The sequence below is a fragment of the Megalops cyprinoides genome, chromosome 13 (assembly GCF_013368585.1).
Source record: "Megalops cyprinoides isolate fMegCyp1 chromosome 13, fMegCyp1.pri, whole genome shotgun sequence".
Classification (NCBI taxonomy): Eukaryota; Metazoa; Chordata; class Actinopteri; order Elopiformes; family Megalopidae; genus Megalops; species Megalops cyprinoides.
In genome coordinates, this window is record NC_050595.1 from 17730451 (window position 1) to 17753359 (window position 22909).

General features: G+C 46.6%; 1 protein-coding gene across 2 annotated transcripts in view; it reads right to left on the minus strand.

Moving 5' to 3' along the window:
* Positions 1-20775, minus strand: part of map2k5 (mitogen-activated protein kinase kinase 5) — a 44957-nt gene extending 24182 nt beyond the window's left edge. For both annotated transcript variants that reach the window (XM_036543714.1, XM_036543713.1), the window contains exons 1-12: positions 20380-20775; positions 20025-20073; positions 18614-18681; positions 13717-13786; positions 12289-12329; positions 10748-10815; positions 10126-10174; positions 7348-7412; positions 2648-2687; positions 1763-1831; positions 910-991; positions 340-401 (exon numbers count right to left, since the gene is read on the minus strand). In XM_036543714.1, coding sequence (XP_036399607.1) covers positions 340-401; positions 910-991; positions 1763-1831; positions 2648-2687; positions 7348-7412; positions 10126-10174; positions 10748-10815; positions 12289-12329; positions 13717-13786; positions 18614-18681; positions 20025-20073; positions 20380-20511 — 795 coding nt within the window. In that variant the 5' untranslated portion in view covers positions 20512-20775. The remainder of the gene's footprint in view (positions 1-339; positions 402-909; positions 992-1762; positions 1832-2647; positions 2688-7347; positions 7413-10125; positions 10175-10747; positions 10816-12288; positions 12330-13716; positions 13787-18613; positions 18682-20024; positions 20074-20379) is intronic.
* Between the last annotated feature and the right edge of the window lie 2134 nt (positions 20776-22909).

The window sequence follows — 22909 nt, forward strand, 5'->3', positions numbered from 1 at the left end:
AGGCTTTATTGTTTAATTAGTTCGTTAGCCTCACATGCTTCCACCTGTGTGTTTCCTCACAATTACGCTGCAGTGAAACATTTCTTGAGAACGAGTTAGCAAGAACACAGAAAGTGTAAGCTGTGATGAAAATGTACAAAAAAAAGGACTGAACAACTGAAGTGATTTAGAGCAAAGGACTGAGAAGAGGCCCAGCACAGATACGCTGCTCTCACCCTGGAGTAGGGGGGCAGGACATCTCCCCTAGCACACCCAAAACTGAAGAAGAGACTCACTGTGCCGAAAGTAGAACAGAATGTGATGTAAAATGGTATTATGACTGGGAGCAGAGACACTCACCGCCACAGCAATCCTGCCCAGCACATGCTCTGGAATCCTCCGGTACACATCCAGGGAGCCCCCTACAGGTCAACACAAGAACAGCAACACTCAACTTGCTTCACAATTCCCTTGAAACACAGCGCGCTATCCCAAAGCAGGCAAGCCTGTGGTCAAGGAACTGGAATCATACCCAAAAGGCAGTAGGATTGAGACTCCAGTGGGTATCTCTGGGTAAAGCACAAAACTTGGATTGTTTCAGTAAAGCCAAATATATGCAGTGATCCGACAGTCAGGCTTTATCCATTGGCTACAACTTGCTCCTGTGGAATAATGGGAGTCTGGCATTGCATTACCACACCAGTTTTGAGATAGGCTCAGCTTTGCACAGCAAAAAAGTAAAAATACATAAGTGGATAAAAGCTGTCTAGATTATCCTGTATATGACCATCAGCTAAGCAAGACAACAATAATAATAATATAATAATAATAATAATAATCAGTTGTTGATCCATGAGACTGGGTTCAACCATGGGTCTACTCAGTACCGGAATGGGCTCCCAGCAGAACCACCCCCAAAACAGGACTCACCGTCCATGAACTCTGTACAGATCGATATCCGGTTTTCTACAAAGAAGGCGCTGTAAAAGGTTATGATGTAGGGAGAATCACACTGCAAGAAGGATAGAAAAGGGAAGAAAAATCAGACAATTCCTAAGGCACACATCAAAGTTCCCATTACCCTCAGCCCATTGCTAATATTACCACGGGAGGGCATTGTGGGAATTGTAGTTTGCTTTCGTTTATTTTTAGGCCAAAACTGTGCTGGACTCTGTGCTAGTTGCTGCAGGGCTGTTTTTGCTGGTTGTCGTTATTTGCTGATTCCCTTGACTTAATTGATCCTATTAGTTATCAGCTGCACACATGTACACCTGTGTGGTTTTCAAAGCAAATCACTGTAAAAACAGAAGCATACAGCAGGACGACATGTAGCATACATATAGAATGAATAAAATATACGATTGAAAATGCCAAATAATTAAAGCTTGATAATTAACTCTACGTAGTTAACAGCAAAAACCTTATACACACTAGCCCTGCAGAAACTAAGTTTGACACCACAGGCTTAAAGCCTGCAGTTGACCTGCTGGCAATTCTCCCAGAAGGCAGGTAAGGGAGAGGGGCAGGATGAATTATTCAACAGGACACTAAAGAGGGCTCTCAGCCCGTCACATGTCCCAGCTCCATGTCACCGATCGGTGGCCGGCGTCATGGGCAGACAGGGGGCACGCAGGCCTGGATGACGACGATGCTTCAGAAGCAGCCAAACAATCCAGACACGCACAATTGACAGGCCCCGACAATTTTGGACATACCTGAGCGGTAAAAATAAAGGTGCAGTGGAGCATGGTGGGGCATGGGTGTGGAGGGGCCTGTAACCCACCTTGTAGAGGATTTCCAGTTCGGACATGATCTGCTTCTGCAGCTCCACAGTAATATCAAGCGGAATAACCTGGGGGACGAACAGAAGATGAGACACATGCTGCCAGGTGACCAGACAGACATCCTCCCCCTCACCAGCAGCACCCAGCCCATCTAAGAAAGCTCCATCATGGCCTCCCCTTCCACACACCCCACACCCCAGCCCGCCAGCCAGGAGAAACTGTTGATGCAACAGCACCAGCTCCAATCAAGGAAAACATCCTGCCATCTGAAGCTCTATGTCTCCAGGACACACACTGTCTGCTCTCCTACCTGCTTCCCAAACACTCAGAGCACCTGAACCAGCTCCAGTGCTGCCCTGCTCCTTTGGGCTGCTCATACACATCCACAGAAAGAGACAGCCAGGCTCCACTCTGCTCTGCACTTGTAAACAAAAGGCTTTTTATCTGGACTGAGCTATGACACTTACTACATTGAATTATGAGGCGTGCGGTGTTGTTGCTGTGTGATGAGTGTTTTATTTGGATAACATGGCTGTGTTGCTTGTTAGGTGGTTGCATTTTAAAGGTTGCATGGCAACCCACTGTTTATTTTAAAGGCGTATTCTGCAGCGCATAAATCTAGAGGTCTGTAGGTCACCATGAAAAATATCATCTGTCAAAACATTAATAAATACTCCCATAACATCACATCAATATCACTTAAACCAAAGACTTCTTCCCATGCACAGTACTGGTGAACCACCGCTGCTTTCAGTCTGAGCGGATCTCCAAAGAGTGCGTGAACGTCACTACTGACATGGCTGAGACATCTCCTGTAATCTCTCTGTGGGTAAATGTCTGCATGAAGCAGGACAGGTCATGTGATCATGTTTCGCTCAGCTCACCTTCACCGCCAAAGCCCTCTTCCCCAGGACGTGGTACGCTCTGTGGAGAGACACAGTAAAACACAGTGTAAAGCATCTGACTCTTATTACTTTTGCCCTACTCTTACATTAATACAGCACATACTCATTCAATCTGCCGCTGAGCCCCGCTGTTGCTGCCTTTGTAAACAAAGTCTCCATTCTTGGATTATACTGCAAATTCAAAACCTCCAGAAGGTTCCACTTTTTCACAATGGGCTATTTTCCCCTGGTGTCATGTGTATTGTTGGCGTATTTTTAGGTCAGAAAACAGTGCGGTCTACCATGCGAGTTGCTCATAGCACCATAGTCTGAAACTGGCCCCCACAATTCTTCATACAGAGTCTTGATCTAGCATTGAGAGAGGAGGAGAAGCTGACTGTCTGAAGGGGCTTCTGCTTGAATTCAACGTTTTAGCAGAGGCAGTGTAGACAGAGTGGTCAGCATTCATGGCCCAAAACGATGGGGAGGCCCATGAATGACCGCAAAACCCAGTCAGTCAATCAGTCAGTGGTGCTCCCCTGGAAGCATATTTCATTCAAAAAGCTGCAATTCACATGAATAAAACTAGTGTAAACCGAGACGATTAAGCTAGCCTGACTTTAACCACCTCTGAGCCCAAGGAAGGCCAGGAGTGAAGCGCGTTCAGCAGAGACACGCTCAGACAGAGGAGGAATGAGTGTGGAGAAGCAGGCCCGGTAAATAACCGTGAACCCGCGGTAGCGCGGTGACCCCGGTCTGCAGATGAGGGCCGATAAGGGCGAGTCGGGTGTTCGGTGGGGCCCGGCCAGAGTCCAACAGCCTCCATCATAACTGGACCATAAGAACCTTAATTAGCCACCGGGAGACGGGCCAGGCCCCGCTCTCGATGTCCAGCCAGGGGGGGAGTAGGATTACAGGTGGATTAAAAGCGAAGCCGTGATGATTTAATCATGATGCTGGTTAATTCAGACCCGGGGGTTGTGTTTCAGGCAGAGGGCAGACACAGACACGGGGCGGGGGTTGGCTTACAGAACCAAGAACAAAAACCCCGTTTAACAATTAATCTTCCCGCGGGACAGATGCGCAACAGAGGTCCCGTGAACGCGACGGTCGCTGAGGTAGCGCTACCTGGGAGACGCCTGTTCCGTTTACCGCAGGTAAAGACAGCCACCCTCCCCCCCGAGCTCCCCCACAGACAGGCGGAGTGATTACCGTGTTTTGATAGCATGGATCTGATTACCCCGGCAGACACCTCTTAACTGGCCTGGTGCTTTAATTAACGGGCAACGCCTCTTGGCACACGCAGCGCTGAGAACCCTTGTTTGGGACCAATAGCTACCGGCACTTGGAGGGCATTTTATTATTTATGCATTCCATGGTAATAGCACAGGTTCTGTTCTTTGTCTCAGAACATCTTGGAACCCATGTCTCTGAGCTTAGCATAAGCTGCAGCAGCGCCCTCTGCCTGCCAGAGAGACGCCCTGTGCTGGCACACCCGCTCACACACACATTCCGCTCCCTGCTCCTCATAAACACATCGCTTCACTCGGGTCTTTAAAGGTTTGACAGCTTACTCTTCCTTTAAGCTGCAATCAATACCAGCTCAGCAGGCCTGGTTATCTCTTAATTAAGGCCAGGGGAAGACGTTAATGGAGAGAGGAGGCGGCCCCACATTGTCTCGACGTTACGCAAACGCTGGCACAGTTCCAAGTGCCGTCACAGATGCCATTCGACGCGTTTTCCATTTCGCCACCTTGGTCTTATGAGAGGTCACCTCGTAAACAATCACACCAGACAGCCATCACGGCTGCTGATCTGGGTGCAGTGGTCATCTGCTCGCTGTGTTAGTTGGATTTAAGCCATGGGGTCCCCAACTGTTTTTTTGCGCCTCTGTTTCTCCTGTTTCTCCCACCATTCAGCATACCCCTGTGAGCACCTGAGTGTACAAAACTGGCTGTACCCACAGTATCCAGTAGTAACCTGAATAAGCTGTGTCACTGACCTCTCTGACCAACGACTGGACGTGGCATTGCATTACAATTTGCATTTGTATTCTCTGCTCAAGTCTTAATTCACAGTAGGATGACTAGGAGTACGGATAGATCTAGATATTTCTGAACAGAATATACTGAATAAAAAAAAACAAACCAGGCAGGAAAAGGTCCATTTCACTGGTAAGGGCCTTTTCTTTTCACCACCTAGTAGTAACACGCAAGTGTGACGCCATGAACAGCAGCAGTGTTGCATTTTGGGATTGAAAGCGCAGACGTTTCAGTCTCCAGGCTACAGGTATACTGTGCAGCATTGGGCTTTGGGGACGGAAGGATCCTCAGTCCTTTTTTATCTCTGTTTCTAACATTCTGCTAATTAAAGGAGCCTTTCAACCTAACTGCTGTGGCCCTGTGGTCCTAATTTAGCAACAAAACTTAAAGTTACGGACAAAGGAGCCGTTAAGGTTACCCTCTCTAATCCAACGGGTGACATTCTATTACAGTCACATTCCATTACTGTCAGTGTTTTCCGCATCACCACTCTACCAGCACACAATTTCCCCCCTCCTGCGTGATCACCGAGCCCGGGTCCATTACTGTTGTGTCACCTGGGGATTGCTACTCACCTGGGGTAGAAATACATCAGTGCTCATGGCCTAACCCATGAAACTGCACTATGCAATCTGTGACATGCAATTAAAATGAAAATTGCGACCATCAAAAAGGAACTGTCAGACTGTGAAGTTTGGTCTGGGTGCTGTATGATGCTCATGCATGTTTTGAAGACAACAGTTAACCACTGTCTACAACAACAACACCAATCCCCATAGTGAGGCAATATAGAATTTGTAATCTCCCATACAAAACAACTGCACTTCAAACAGGAGACAAGAGGCCGGTCTGTCCCCAACACCTCTACTGGCTGCAGCAAATGCGTACTGTTTTCTGTGTCCTCTGCACCTTACTTCAGCTGAAGCCTGAAACAGAATGACAGCTACATCATGCACTATTCATGGTCCGCTCTGGGACAGCTGTCAGCTGAGGAGCACGGCCACATTCAGAGTGCAAAAGGTGAGAAACAGAAACACATTCAGATCACACATTCAGCGCACAACGCTGAGAAATACCACCGCATTCAGAGCAGACCAGCCACGGGACACCACACATACACCATACACACACAACACAATACACACGCGGGACTCAAATCACTCTGTATCTGATAATTAGCAGGGTTTTAATTTGAGGCTTAAGTCACACTCTAGTTCTACACCAGGAAAAATCACTAACTTAACAGCAGTAAATATATCAGCTCAACCCAAAGATCAATTTGAGAAATCAATGGGAACATGTAATTCTCAAAGAATGACTCAAAAAATGACTCAGAATGAGCATGCATGCCGGATCAGTGGAGACCTGGTGAGGTCTGCAAGCAAAGACACACACATGCACAAATACACACACAGACACACACACACTAGTCTGGACCACTGAACTGTAATAGAACTTGAACAGCAGCATGAAAGCAGCATATCAAATGTCAGAGAGTGGTCCTTTAATGCCGCTTAAGCAATGAGGGTGTGGGTGTGCATTTTGTAAGACTTTTGTTGAGTGCTGTGAGGACGGTGTATTTAAGCACCTCCTCAAATGAATTCCACGGAAAACTGACACTGAAGAAAGAGAAAACGGATTTAACAGCAAACCACAAAGAAGCAAATGACAGCAGCAACCAAAACACCAAGGAACACATTGGAAACAGCAGCGGGTTTTTGCCAACATGTATTAAAACTGGAGCAGGGATGTGACTTCTTTCGGCAGCGCACTCAAACACCACTCTCTGAGTTCACAGCAGCCAGGGGGCTTCACTCACACGCTATTATTCTGTCGCTAACGAGGCCGCCACCGATGCGGGCCCTCGGCAGCACGGCTCCGAGGGTCACGCGAAATAACCGGCCTTCAATTTCAGCAGAACGCGGGGTCCGCGCCGCCACTCAGCGAGCCGAGGCTGACCCGCGGGGTGATCGATACGTCAGCCTCCAGCGCGGCGCTCCCGAAACGGCCGGCTGCAAGGAACGGGGGCGGAGCCGCGCGGGAGCGGCCCGCGACACCCTGCCATTTCGGCGCCGCGCCGACAATACATCACCGCGGTAACGGGGAAAAGAGCAGCCCGATCGCTCACCCACGGCCGCCCTCCCTCGGCTGGCATTCGCTCTCATTCCTCAACTTCAAAATCGATATCGCATACCGTCTGCCAAGCGTCATATCATAAAGCACACAAATAAATAAATAAACTCCCCCCATTACAATGCCAGGCCCACCAATTCGGTCTGCCAGACGAGGTTCAGAGGGGTAATAGAGACACAGAGAAAGGGAGTGAGGCAGAGCGAGGCAAGCACGAGGCAGGGCGAGGCAGGGCGAGGCAGGTATAGGAAGGGAGTCCTAACACTGTAGGAAATGTCCAGCCGTTCTAAGCAAGCTCTGACTAGACTGGACTTACTGATTCATTGGACCAAGAAACTTGACATAGTGGCCCCACTGGAAAGGGGCTGGAGTGTGACACCCTGCACTGCTGCCCTATCTCTCCACTGATCTGGATCAGCTGGAACGGGGTGACTTCTCTGCAGTCTCTGGACTGAATGTCATGGTTTCCAGACTCTGGATCAGTCCCCAATCTCTCCCCTGGCAGAGACAAAAGGGAAACACACTCACTTGTAAACCGTCCCTCCATTGCCGTGGCCGAGGAGCTCCTGGTATCGGATGTCCTGCTCATTAATCTAGACAAATAAAAAGACAGAGAGGAGAAATAAATGGATGAATAAAGGAGCCGACACCCAGAAGAAGATGGACATGTCAAGGCTCTGCACCACGTCGTAAAGCACCAGGTCATTTCAAGTTCATCGCCGCAGAGACGACAGATCAATACAACATTTGCTGTCCAATTTATAAGGAGACAGCAGGAGGGCACAGAGTGATGGAGGGCTTAATGACAGCAGGTTAGCCTGCCTCCCCTCACTGTGTCAGAATGAAGCTGTACCATGGAGAGGCAGGGGACAAGACTCAAACACAGTGAACACACACACACACACACACACACACACACACACACACACACAGACACATATACACACACGCACACACACAGACACATATATACACACACACACACACACACACACACGCACACACACACGTGCGCACACACACACGTGCGCACACTCACGCAATCACACAGACACATATACACAAACACAAAGAAAGTCATACACACACACACAGAAAGTCAAACAAAAAGACAGACAGACACACACTGACAGAGAGAAACACAAGGACACAGAAACACACAGTGTTGACCTCAATCAATCGAATACTCAAGTTTATGCTCAGTGACCGTAAGACACACATTCTATTCACTGAAAAACCGCGAATTGAGGACTTTGTAGAAGCGGATTTCAAATGCACCCTCATCGCTGTTGGACTCCCACACAGCACAGCACAGCACAGAGCTCCCGCACAAGGACAGGACAGTGTGCGGAGAAGAGAAAGCCCGTCTGCCCACGAGCGGAAACAGAAACTTGCACACGCCAGATGCGCTTTTAACTTCCTGTCACCCTGGGAGAGAATGCTGGGCCTGTGCGACTCACTTTGCTCTTGTGCGCTTGTTCAGCCTCGCAGTTTGAGCGCTGGCAGGGTGAAGCATGCACTGCCCAGTAGCACCAATAACACCCCTCTCTAAAAGGGTAAGTCTTCTCAGTCAGCTGTTACCTGCCCCAACACATGGCGACCCACATAAGAGGTGCTAAGCTGTGCACTATGCCACACGCTGAGCATGTCAGGACAATGCAGAAAAAAAAAAAACATACAGCTTCTTATTCTACATGGGGAGGCATAGATACACCAGCTATGAATTTATTCATTTATACAGCTGCATAATTACTGAAGCGGTTCGGGTGAAGTATCTTGATCACAGGAACAGCATAAGTGTTGTACCCTGGGATTTGAACCCGCAACCTTCTGGTTACTAGCCAAGTTAATGGTCTGCCAGCAAGCTTCACTTAGTGAAGGCAAAGTCACTGCTCATTACTGAGGGCACACCACTAAAAATATGATCCAGATGCTACTGAGGATCAACAGCAGGACCACACACAGTCTTTCACAGTGTGAGCTCCAAACATCTGAAGGATTTCATCTGACACTGTGCACACCTGTGATGCTAGTATCAACACCAAAGTCTTCTTCCATCTCTTCACAATTAATCAAAACGGATGTATATACTGGTGGGAAGCAGTACAGCATCTATTTACATGACATTTACCATCCTTATATTAAACTTACAAACAGGATCATAACATGGCTGTGATACCAACGTCAAAGCAAATTCCATTCAGCTTCAGACAAAGAAGCCAGAAGAGTCAGAGAGAAAGGGCAACGGAAAAAAGCAGAGAGAGAGAGAAAGAGAGAAAGAAAACTGGCAGCTGTGTCTATTCTGTGTTGAGGGAGGGCAAGGGGGCTTGGTGAGAATCTGTCTTTATAGAGCGGGACGTAATTTAGACACACTGCCTGACCACACATTCATTCTGACACTTCATCACCCCCCAATGCCTCAAAAGTTGCCATTTAAGCCAGGTGACAGATATTAGATAAATATTTATATCACATAACATGTATCAATAAAGCAGCAGAGGAGAGGAGGGCGAGAGGCTATTCTGCTACATGTCCATAACTGATTCCGCTGCCGGATAATCACCCGCCTCCCCCCGCCCCCCCCCGTCCCTGGGTGATGTCAGGTCGATGTGTCCCTGTCAGGGCTCATTTCAGCATGAGCAGGAGGGACAGCATCGGGGGGAGGCGGGTCTGCTAGGTTCGGTGGGGGTTATAGGGGTCTGTAACTCCATTAGTCATTTTACACAGGTGACATGGGGGGTGGGGGGGTCTTAATTGTCTCTCTGAAACCTTCCCTTTTCAAACTGGCGCTGATTGCTGTGGTTGGTGTGGTTGGGGGGGGTGTGTGTGATGAATGCTGCCAATCGGTCAGGATAAAGACCTTGCCTTCTCCGCTGTGACAAGGGAAGTGAAAAATCAATAAGAACGGCCTCACAGCGGGGACACGCGTGTCGCGGTCAATAGGATGTAATAGGCTGGGCTGAACATCGTGCCCCCCAGCCCCCCGCCCCCCTGATAGAGATAGCAGCCCCCCTCCCTCTCCCTGCTACAACTCAATACACACTGAGAGAATGACTGCTAGACCAACAGACCCGCAAGCCTGCTAAACCCTCAAACATACCACACCCCACCGGCTACAACTCTCTCAACTAACCTCTTCAGTGTGGACCAACCACTGAGGCCTTACAAATACAAAGGAAACAGACACAACACACTACGTCTGTCGTCTCTCTCACACACAAACGCGCACACACACACACGCACACGCACACGCACACACACACACGCGCACACGCACACACGCACACACTCAGAAGCAAGTATTACCTGCCCATTTGTCAAGATCTTCTTCAGCTCTGCTGACGACTTCTTTAAACTGTGACACAAAAGATGACATTACTCAGGAGTGATTTCCCATAATTTTGCCTTTGACCTCTCCAACAAATACCAAATGTCACAAAATAACACTTTTAGAGACAAATGATGTCCTGGTCTTTGTGTATATACAGATGTATGAAGGCCTGTATGTGTGACTGAGCATGCAGTCAATTTTTTTCTAAGCGTGTAAGCACACCTGTACACACACACACACATATATCCACACACACAAATATATCCACACTCAAAGATATACACACAATCCCTTGCCAACCCCCCCACACCTTGGAACACACACAGCACAGCTCAAAGGACTTCCAGTGGTACCTCATTCATCCACATCAGCAGCCCTTCAAACAGCACTGAAGTGCAGAATTTGAAAAATAGATTTGTGTTATATTACTCAAAACACTAAAAGAGACAAACCAGTCAGACGACAGCATGCACAGTGTTCCGCAGATGCACGAGGGTCAGCCTGGTTTATAATAACTAATTAATCCTGTATTCAGCATGTATCTCCTGTCTCCACACACGCCCGCCCCTCTTGCCCGACCCGACCAGGGCTCCTCACCTATTGTTGGGCAGGATCTCGGCGGCCGCGGGGGTGCAGTTTGGGGCAGAGCCAGGACGTGTGTTCACCTGCGGGCAGACAGGAGACTATCACCGGCAAGGCCACCGCTGCTTGGTTGAACCTGTGATACGCCACCAAACTCTGTGGTTCAGGCAGGAGGTTAATTGGCTTTCAGGCGAAGAAAGAAAAGTTGGAAAATTAAGAGTTGGGAGAACGTCCTTGGGGAAAAGAAGGCAGAATAAACGGGCCGGTTTCCCGTGGTGAATTAATGAAACACTCCGGTCCAGGATGGGCTCGCCCATGCGACTGTTTATTTCAGCGTAAGTCATACGCAACAAAAGGAGAGTGACAAAAACAGGCGGTTTAATTGGGGTCTGCAGGTCAGTCAGTTCAGCCCGGTGCAGGAGGGAATCTCTCTATACAGAAGTCATTTAAATGTATATCATTTTGCCTCCCATTTCCGAGCCAATTAATTTTAAATGAACAAAGAGGAAGGCCAAAAAAAAAAAAAAAACTCGTAATAACGTTTACACACATACGGAAGAGGGAAGAAAATTAATTGAGTTTGCATTCAATCCTGTCCCTCATCTTATATCTAGTTTTACATTTCCGCATTTTGTCCTGTCCTGGCTGACAAGCTGAGTTTCTGGGCTTATAAATGATTGTACAGTGATTTAAATGAGCACAACCAATTACGACTTTATTTCGTTCCTCTTAAATAAGGATTTGGGGTGCTGTGAATAAAAAACAGGGGTATCCTGTGGATCGGCACAGAGCCAGCTGGGGGAAAGAGAGCACGCCCCTGCCATATTTACACTGGAGCATCAGTACGCCATTTCTGGAAGGTTCCTCAATGAGAGCTGCCATAAACCCTCTGGAAGAACCATGAGAGAGGCTGCTTTTATTTGTTTTATTTTTATTTTATATTGCTTTATGTTTACCTTATTCTTCCCATAAACAGCACGCAGTTTGTCAGGCTATACTGTCAGGTGGTGTACTGCTGTATGCTGCATTGTCCTGTCCTTACCTGCTCCTACTTTAGCGCAAGACCAGTGGTGGGGAGAACACCCTCATTTAGCTCAGTAATCTAACACCATCTAAGCTTACTGGTTAGTAACATAGCTGCAGTCTGAATACATTTGGTCTGCATTTCCCCCACAGCGTGAGAGAGGAAGCACTAACTGCTCAGGGAGCGGATTAGCACACAGAGCTCCACCATCACAGAGGGACAGAAGACTTGGAGCAAACACCGAGACAGATGGAAAGAGATGTAGAAAGAGAAGGAGGAGAGAAAGAGGGGGAACAGAGAGAGGCCAGGGAAAGGGAGAGAGAGAAAAAAAAAGAACACACAGAGAGAGACACAGAAAGGGCAGAGAGAGGGAGAGAAAGAAAAAATGAGACCATGAGAGAGAGGCAGAGAGGGAAAGAAGGAAACAGTGAGAGAGAAAGGAAGCCCTGGCTTCAGCTGACATTTCAATAAGTGGAACAAAGCAATGCTGGTCCTTTCCCATCTTTCCTGAAACAATTATTGAAATGTGTACCTTCAGGCCATGAATGTTCCGGATCCCGGGGGTCTTGCCGGCTGAAACGGTAATTGACTGAATTTTAGAACACATCAAGGCCCGACTGAAAAATGTACTCAAAATGAATCATTTAAAAAGAAATGAGGGTGACTGAAATTAGCCATGAGAGGAGACTCAAGAGGCATGGCATTAAGAAAATATGATTGGGAAACTTTGCTGCCGTGAGACTGATGTGAGAGAGTGAGAGAATGAGAAAGAGAAAGGGGTACACACATGAACACAGAAATACATGCACATGCACACATACACATACTGTACATATCTGCCTGCACACACGCACACACGCACACGCACATACATACACAAATATGAACATTTGGGCTGATCCAAAACAAAGGGGAAAAGAACCTCACAGGGGAGGACACAGCCCTAAACTGGCTTTCAGCGTTAAACACCAGCATGCGTCTGCTCTGCTTAATAGTCTCTGATGAACTATTCCTTCAAGATCACATGATTCATCCCTGAAAGCAGCTGCCAGTAGCCAACAGCACCCCTAACCCCACAAATATGAAGACAAACAGAAAACAAAATCATCTATTGCAAGTGGGGTACTATTTTTTAGAGGTTTTACGTGAGAACACTGACTGAGTACAGTTCAAAATCCACACCAACCAGTATACTTGCACAGAGAGAGGAAGCAAAGTGATCAAAGCATCCAGGGTCTGTACCAAGAGAATGCAGTCACAGTTTTCTCTGAAAGATCAGCAGCTGGCAACACTAAAGGCATTTTTTTTAGCAGAGAAAACATCCTCACACTCCTTCCCTCATAATTCCATGAGACCATCATCTGCCAGGGGAAGTCCTGCTCCCCACCGCTCAAACTCATTAATGACATAATGGTAAATCGTTTGCTTATGGCTTGATTCCAGACTGCTTTAGCCTGAGAGGCTAATGTTAGCTACTGCTGCAGACAGGCACGCAAGCAACTGCTTGTACCCTTGAACAAGGTTCATAAGCTGAACTGCCACAGTAAATATCTAGCTGTATACATGCATAATTCAATAGATGTATGCTGTGTAAATCTCTGTAAGGGCACCTGCTAATCAGTAAAGATCATGAGTCACGGGAAGCTGAGTTGTGTATAACAGTGATGACATAATGTCAACCACAGTCTGGAGGGGAACTGTTCTTTCATAATGTCCAACACACTCAGCAGGAGTACTGTAATGTCATAATGTCACACATATCAATTTTAATTCCATAAATCTTGCATTGTGTCCTTTCTTGGTCTAAACTTAGTTTCAATACTACATATATATTATATATACAAACACACATGCATGCAAACACGTGCATGCACACAAATACATACAAAAACATGCACACCCAATCACACATGCATGGACACACACACACACACACACACACACACACACACAGAGGTACCTCTGGGGTAGATGTGGAGGGGCTCAGGTAGAAGGCCATTGATGCGTTGCTCCATCACTGTGCTGTAGTACTGAAGAGAGAAATGACATCATCAAACTGCTGTGTGGCACATGCTCACACCGTTCAGTGCAACAGAATGGCGGTGAGGGCACGGAAGTAGGCTCGTAACAAGCTGGACTTGCTGAATCTACATAACAGCAGTCTGAGCCACTTAAATCGGGAGCTTCGCTTAAGAGAGTGCAGCTGAAGCTTTAACTGTTATACAGGACCATGTGTCAGAGAAAAGGTCTGCTTTAAGGAGGTCCAAAACAATATTCCTATAGCCCCACCTTCCCAACGCTCAAGCTCCCCCCATTGTTCCCCAATTCCCGCCATTGTTCCCCAATCCAACAGCTCTACCCTCTCTTCCACAGTCCTATAGTCACACCTTCTCTTCTAAATGTAGGTTTACATAGCCGTGTCTAAATGTGGGCACGAGGCCCGCTCAGAAACCATGACGTCATTGGACAGCACTTCTGAGACACAGGCCTACGGAAACTCCTTTTCCACCCTTTTATTACACTGTTCTCGGTGATTTCCTCCGAATGTTCCCTGTGGGTGTGTGTGTGCGTGTGTGTGTGTGTGTGTGTGTGTGTGTGTGCAGGACCCTGTGTGTGCAGTAAATTACACCCCGCCACAGACGCGTTCACAGGGACAGACGCACGCGCCTCCAGGCCTGTTTGCACACAGCAGTGGCATTAACTCTTCGCTAGCCAGATCATCAACGCGCCAGCCGGCCATTTCCGCGGGGGCTTTCAGAGACTCGGGCAGCATCAACATCATCAGACCGACCTTTCCATTCACAGAAGCAGCTGGCCCAAGGCTGCGAGTCTCCCCTAATCAGCCGACGGACGGACGGGGACGGGTGGTCAGTCAGCACTGGCCCTGACACACACCACCAGGCGAGTTTCAATCCTCCGGTGCAGATGGGCGATTGGGCAAGCGAGCGTGTGTGTGTGTGTGTGTGTATTTGTGTATGTAACCAGAGGGGGAGAGGGTGAGTGAAGGACTACCTCCTCACCATGCCTCTCTCTGTCACTCCCCCCAAGGTACTGGGTACATTCACTGCAATGACGACTGGGTGGTCTGGGACGGAATCAAAAATATTTTTAAATAAACACAGAAATGCAAACACACACACACAGGGAAGGGACGGGACAGGACACACACACAGAGGGAGGGGGCAGGGTGGGATGGCTGGCTAAGTGGGGCAGCTGTTATTAACAGGCCCATTTATCACTGTCACCAAGCTCAGGTTTATCCCTCTCTGCCCGCCAGCGCTGTCACTGCACGAACACACACACACACACACACACACACACACACACACACACACACACACAGATACCCATACAGACACACACACACACACACAGATACCCATACACACACACACACACACCCACGCGCACACACACACACACACACACACACACACACACACACCCACGCGCACACACACACACACACACAGGCACACACACACACACACAGGCACACACACACCCACGCGCGCGCACACACACACACACACACACACACACACACACACACACACACACACACACACACACACACACACCCACGCGCACACACACACACACACACACCCACACACACATGCACACACATGCACAGACGGAAACACAAAGATACAAACGAATGCAGATGCACACAAAAACGCAGGCACACGGATACACACAAACACACACACGCACACGCACACGCACACATAAAACCCCACCACATGCACACACCTTTAATTTTCCACACCATTTTATTGATTATGGTGGAACTTTCTAATATGCAGCCCTGCATTAACTCAAACCGCTACCTTTGCTGGACAACCACAGCCAGAGTATAAAAATCACCCTGGATGGAGAAATTCCACCCCCGTGCCATCCTGTCACCGCCCTGCCCCGCCCAGACCCACCACCCGAATACACTCGAGTTACACAGCTCTGGTATGAACATACAATGTAACAGCCAGCACCATCGTAACCTTGCACTGTGTGACACGAGGTGGAGAGAGGGAGGTAGACCCTGCCCTGTGGACCAGAGCTTAGACTGGGTCAAATCCCACCCTGCTCAGTTTGGGTTAAACCCCTCCAACTTCCTGCACAGCCACCAAACACACACACACTCACACTAACAGGGACGGTGCGTGACCTCAGAAACACCAACCATGTGACCTCGGCTGACTCTGAATTTCCACTAACAGGGGAGCTGCTGAAGGTGAAGCCCCTCCATGCAGCCAATAGCCACAGAAGGGGTCGCGTTTCCCTGACACACTGCGGGTACGCCCCTCAGACGCCAGGGCTCCCTGACACAACTTCCACAGCAAACAAAGTTGTTGCGTTTTTGACTTCTCCTCTACGAGCATCACCGGGGACCCGCAGTCAAAAGAGTCCACGCGGAAAAAAAAAAAAGAACAAGTGACACCAGATATAAATCACAGCAAGGTGACTGTCCTCCTGCAGGGCTTCAGAGACGCCCCGACGCCCCGGCGCCCGGCCTCCGCCCTGCAGCCCCGCCCAGCTCAGCCCTCTCCCACCACACTGCGAGACACTGACACCAAAAAACAAAGCCTTGTGCACAAATAAAGACAAGAACAAGTATATTTTTGTTTTTTGATTTTTTTTTTGTGTGTATAAGAGTGAGAAGAGGGAAACTGAGCCCGTGGCTGTGAGAACATCATTGCCAGCTGACAGGGGGTAAAAGACATCCCCAGATGAAAGTAGATTTTGAAAAATCTTCCACCCCAGGGGGTCTGTTTTTTTAATGAGGCGAAACTTTAAGTACTGCATAATAAATAACAAAAAATTGATAGTTCATTTCGCTTCCACTCAGCTTCGCTGGAGAAGCCATTACAGGCCATTACTCTTAATGCCTGCACTGTGAGCAGTAAGTAGGAACACCACTCACTGCCGGCACCAGTGGCGGAAAAACAAAACAATAATCAGTGCACAATACAACATGGAAACACCAAAGCCTAAACATACACAAGCACAGAGGGCTCTTGAGTTAAATATGTTTTTGAAATATTGAGCGATATCTGAGATAATGTAGGTGGGCGCCATCGCAAACAGCCCAGACGATTAGACAAGAACAAAGATTAGACACTGTCAAAGCATAGTTTCCACAGTGCGTGATTAAAAGGCTATAACAATGTTATAATATGTCTCAATTTCTGTTAATATGACTAGAAATTGAGCAAGCAAATCCATGAGTTTCAGTTTGAACAACGATGGTATGACTAACATATTTTTAACTATAACGTAAATGAAAATTTAAAACAAGAATTTGACTGTTACATTTCTTTCCCGATGTTGACATGCAGTCTGATTTTGAGGTAGGTGGAGTCACTACCCACCAATGGGAGGAACATAAATTGACTAACAAATACGTCACCCCGCCCACACAGTTGCTTTGGCTACAGTGATTGGCACAGTAAGTCTGCAGTGTTCCTAGCTCAACCTCACAGAAAAAAAATGGAAAGAAGAAAAAAAAAAAAGGAATATGTAACCACTCGTCATCCTCACCAATCTGCTTAGTAATGAGAACATTTTACCCCTGAGTGAAAAGATCTAGCATAATAGATTTTTAATAGCTTTTTCTCCCCAACAAAAAAAACACTCCCAGCGCTGAATAGCTCAGTGGGGAAAGGGGTAATAATTCCAGCTTCAATGGAATGGGGTCAGCAATTATAATTCATCGAAAATCACTTCATGGCGTTTTCACTGTTACACTTAATCTATTTCCCAAAGCTGTTTTTCTATTTATTTTATTTATTTATTCATAGCAATGGTCCCCCAACACAAACTCAGGAATCTCAGTTTTAAAAAAAGCTACAATGATTTCTACACAGCTTTCATTCCTTTAAGAAAGCTGGAGCAGCTCCATTGCCTTATGTGGGGGGGTGACTGATTTTAGTTCAGCAACTAATGGCCCAGGTAACACTTCACAGAACAGAGCATGCCCAGTACTGCACAGTGGCGAGGACAGTACTGCACAGTGGAGAGGACAGTACTGCACAGAGGAGAGGACAGTACTGCACAGTGGCGAGGACAGTACTGCACAGTGGCGAGGACAGTACTGCACAGTGGAGAGGACAGTACTGCACAGAGGAGAGGACAGTACTGCACAGTGGAGAGGACAGTACTGCACAGAGGAGAGGACAGTACTGCACAGTGGAGAGGACAGTACTGCACAGTGGAGAGGACAGTACTGCACAGAGGAGAGGACAGTACTGCACAGTGGAGAGGACAGTACTGCACAGTGGAGAGGACAGTACTGACAGTACTGCACAGAGGAGAGGACAGTACCACACAGAGGAGAGGACAGTACTGCACAGTGGCGAGGACAGTACTGCACAGTGGAGAGGACAGTACTGCACAGAGGAGAGGACAGTACTGCACAGTGGAGAGGACAGTACTGCACAGAGGAGAGGACAGTACTGCACAGTGGAGAGGACAGTACTGCACAGAGGAGAGGACAGTACTGCACAGTGGAGAGGACAGTACTGCACAGAGGAGAGGACAGTACTGCACAGTGGAGAGGACAGTACTGCACAGTGGAGAGGACAGTACTGACAGTACTGCACAGAGGAGAGGACAGTACCACACAGAGGAGAGGACAGTACTGCACAGAGGAGAGGACAGTACTGACAGTACTGCACAGAGGAGAGGACAGTACCACACAGAGGAGAGGACAGTACTGCACAGAGGAGAGGACAGTACTGACAGTACTGCACAGAGGAGAGGACAGTTCCACACAGAGGAGAGGACAGTACTGCACCGAGGAGAGCGCACACAGTACTACATGGAGAAGCTGGACCCTTGCTCAGAAGCAAACTCACATATGACAGCATGGCTTTCAGTTCCTCATCACTCCGGACAGTGATTCGGTCCCCCACCTCGTCCTCGTCTGAAACAAAACAGCACACCGTTACCCACAATCCTCTGAAACTGTGTGTCTATAAATGGCAGGAGAAAGAAGGGCTTCACAGAGTGTTCATACGGGTAACCTCACATGTATCATTGGACTAAGCCGCTCTACAGTTTCACAGCTGGATGCCCCCGCCCCCCCCCCCCCCAAAAAAAAGGATCAAGAAAATGTTTTAGTTTTTTTTGTTTTGTTTTTGTTTTTTTAGGAATACCAAGTGATGACCTGAAAAATAATACATACATCATTTGAATTCACAATATAACTGGCATATCCATTATGTTTAATTACAATTTATATGATTTCTCATCTCAAAACACACCTGTGTAAATACTATAGAATATTTAAATTCAATTGCATCAGATTTCTTTGCTTGTAAGTGGTTATATATTGTATTGAGTTGACTGAGTTTATCACTACAGTCCTGCTGTCCTAAAGGCTGATTCTCAGTCTTGCATCAAGAGTGTATGTATTATGCAACACAAGAACCTGTCAACTTATGGTCAAGTTCACAATCGTCACTCATTACCGATCCGGCTCATTACCGTTAAATTTATATTCATATATATTTACAGTGACAGTCAATGAATTATTTTCATTTACATTTTTTCCTCATAATAACTATAACGTTCCAAAAAGTTAGCTGATACATACCATGCAGCAAAACTAACACATACAGAAACTACACATAAGGGGAACTGTCACTGTAACTTCCTACTACTTCCTTACTAAGCTGTTCTGGTCGCAAAATAATTTACTAACAAGCAGAACATAAATTAAATTGACCAGTTATGTAAATTAACAGGGATTCTTGGCAAAATAACTTTGTCAACTGTTTAACTGCGTCCTAAAGTCAATGTCAGTGCACGGCGCGGCTTCATTTATAACAGAATTTAGTCTTGTGGTTTAAACTTCATGCTAAACCCTGCTAATGTCGTTACAACTGGCCCGTGTACACCCAGTACATTATGCTACTGTATAACAAAGCGCTGACCGTGTAAAAAGCGAGATATTCTGCGGGAGGTATTCTGACTTTGATCATTTCGCATTATTGTGATTTACAATGAAATCTACAAGATTTCTTAGTACAGATTTATTAGTCTGTGCTGATGCTTGGGCCGCTGCTCTGTCTCAACACAGCACATTAGGGGACACTTATTTCGACCAAAAGCCTCAACCAAGACAGAGAAAGTAAGGTGAATTTAAAGCAACACTTAAGTAACAAACCATCACAAATATCCGTTTAAACAGGGATGAAACGCACCGACAAAATGGTAGAGTAGAATGGTCGCTGTTTCAGAAAGAGTCTGCCGCAGGATACTTACATTCAAACGCTGTTATGGTGGCTTCAGGCATGACATCCCTTATCGCGACCTTCAGAGAAACACAGAAAGTCATTAACGTGATGATGTCCAGCCAACACACACGGTTATCAGTCTGAATAACTAGGATCCGTGACACAAGTTAGACTAGGTATGTTAGCTAGTTGGGTTAACTGACTTCTGCAGGTTCATTCCAAAACCTTGCCAACCTCAATATTTCAGAAGAGGTAAAAAAATATCTGAAAACGGTCTCGTTTGCTTTTACATCGTTTGGGTCCCACTGCTTTGACGGATAGGACAAAATATTTTTCAATAAAGCTGTGATAGAGCTAGCTATCAAGCGAGGCTATGTTCTTACCAGCAAGTCATTGAAGCTCAACAATGATGGACAATCTATAGAGGAGTCCATGTCCCCGCCGGGTGTCTTTATTCGAATTACGATTCCCTCGGTGTCCATGGCGCTAAAGTTATTTAAAACCAGTAAAAGCATAACAGACGCGCCAGACTTGTCATAGTCAAACTCAACTTCGCTAGCTAAACAGTCGACATCACATCCTCTGTTGCTGTCGTTTTAGAAAAGATTTGGGGTAACATATCGCCTGACCGAGGATCGCCCGTCAAAAAGTAGTGCGAGCTCATTGCTCGACGCCAGAAAAAAGTTTTGATTTATGAACGGCGACTGCAATCATGTAAATATTTCCAACTGTTTACAATATCTATGAGATAAATCTCTCAAATTCAAAATACAGGAAGTATACAGGAAGTTTTTAGAGCGTAACCCGGAATGAACTGAACCTACGGCAGCACATCACTTGTAGGCGGGTCCTCGAGTGAGCTTGCTGTCCAGAGGAACCATGTTGGTAGGGAAATGTCTGCAGATTTTTTATGGTATCAGGTTAAATAGGATTTCGATACGACGATGACATGTGTTCCAATTCTTAGCTCAGTATAAAAAAGAGAGTGTTTTATTCTTGTTTTCTGGATACATGATGTTTGTTATTACAATTTAGCATGCGTGGCCCTTTAAAATGCTTATCTTAAATTCCCAGTTGAATCTGAATACCTATCAAATGTGTTTCGAGAACTAATACATTAATATAACGTTAAGAATATCAGATTAATAACAAAGTATCGTGGTAAAATGATTAATTTATATTACCCTAAAAACTGATTCTCCGGTCACGTCATTATTATTATTATTATTATTATTGCATAGTAACATAACAACATAACACCTATAAATCTATCTTGATTGGGCGTACAATCTTACCAGAGTGAGAAAAACGTTAGTCACCAATAATAATCACAGACCATTTTTTAAACATAACCAAATCCAACCAAACCAAAAAGAATCGTTGTATCACCTGTAGCAACAAGTTAATTAAAACATTCATTGTTTTAAACATTTTAACATAACATTCTTGTGTTATCCAACAGTGGCATAAAAGGAAAATATAGTGATTACATTATACAGAAATTGATTGTTTTGTAAAAGCTTTCATTTTTCACAGTATAGGGTTAAATAGTGTAAGTATTTAAAGATTTCATCCTGACGCAGGTCATTAGCAAGTAATTGAACTTCCAAGACAGAACCCCTGTTGATCACTCCCTGATCATTTAGAGGCAATCACCGACACTGGATTTGACTGCATGGCCCTCACAAGATATTGATCCTCTGGCAAAGTGCAGTCACATTTGATAATTTGCAGCAACACCTCTGTTTCCCCAATACCTAAGCCAGCCGATATGGAGTTTTCTGTAATGCTGAGCAGCTGTTTTACCTCCCCGCCTCCACACCTTAAATGTGACTGAAAACAAGCAGTATGGGAGCACAGCCAAAACAGCCTGAGTTTCTTGTTGCATCAGCCTTTAATTGCCTTCTAATAAGGCCCCTGCCAATTGGGTGCCCTGTGCTGTCCTTACATCAGCCTTTAATAGCCATCTAACAAGGCCCTGGCTCATTGGCTGCTTTATACTGTTGCTACAGCTCTGTGCTACACTATCAATACAGAGCAATGCTCAAAGGGTCATGGAGTCTTTAGAGAAAGTCAACCTGAGCCCACTCAAGCTGTCTCTCCAAACTTACAAAAGAGCAGAACTTAACCATGAAAAGCACTGAAATGCATAATGCACAACAGCCATTGTTTTTGTTTTCTGAAGACACAGCCAGGGACAGGAGATTGGATTTCTCCCCTTGTTTGTAAATGATCCTCATTAGGGGCTTTTAGTCTTATTAGCGATGAGGGGGCAGGATTAGTTACCATGACATCAGAATATGTCTGGAGGGAAGGGGGTGCTGAGGTCACATTGCACTGAACTGGAGAATCCAGACAGCTTTTAACTTTAATCTCCAATCCCTCCACATCACATATTAGGGCTCCCAACAAACACGCTCACTCTGTCACACATATCTTCATCTACACTGACTCCATCTGATGTGGTCTCATCTCTCCACAATGATGGCAGTAAGGGGGCAAAAGGTCCATTGATCTCCATGTAACGCAAGAAACAATGACTCTGCTTAATTGTTAGAGTGAGAAAGGAGGAACCAAGGCGAGAGCAGCAAGGCAGGCGTCTGATTGATGCTTCCAAAGGCGCAGCACAGAGGGGGCCGGGTAAACCAAACCGCAGTTCGTCAAGTGGTCTCCAGGGGAGGCGTGTTGACGGGGCCCCCAGCTGTGTAACTGCAGGTACACAGAGTCAGCATTCCACATTATCAGAAATCAAACCTGGCTGGAATGAGGCGGTGGGAAGGGGGCTCTGTGGGCACTGCTGGGTAATTAAACACCATCGTTACATCATTACATCACAGCCTGCACCCTCTCCAGCCCCTCACTCCCATGATGGACAGCCAGCTGAGCAGTGAAGCAAAGCCGCTTTCACACGTA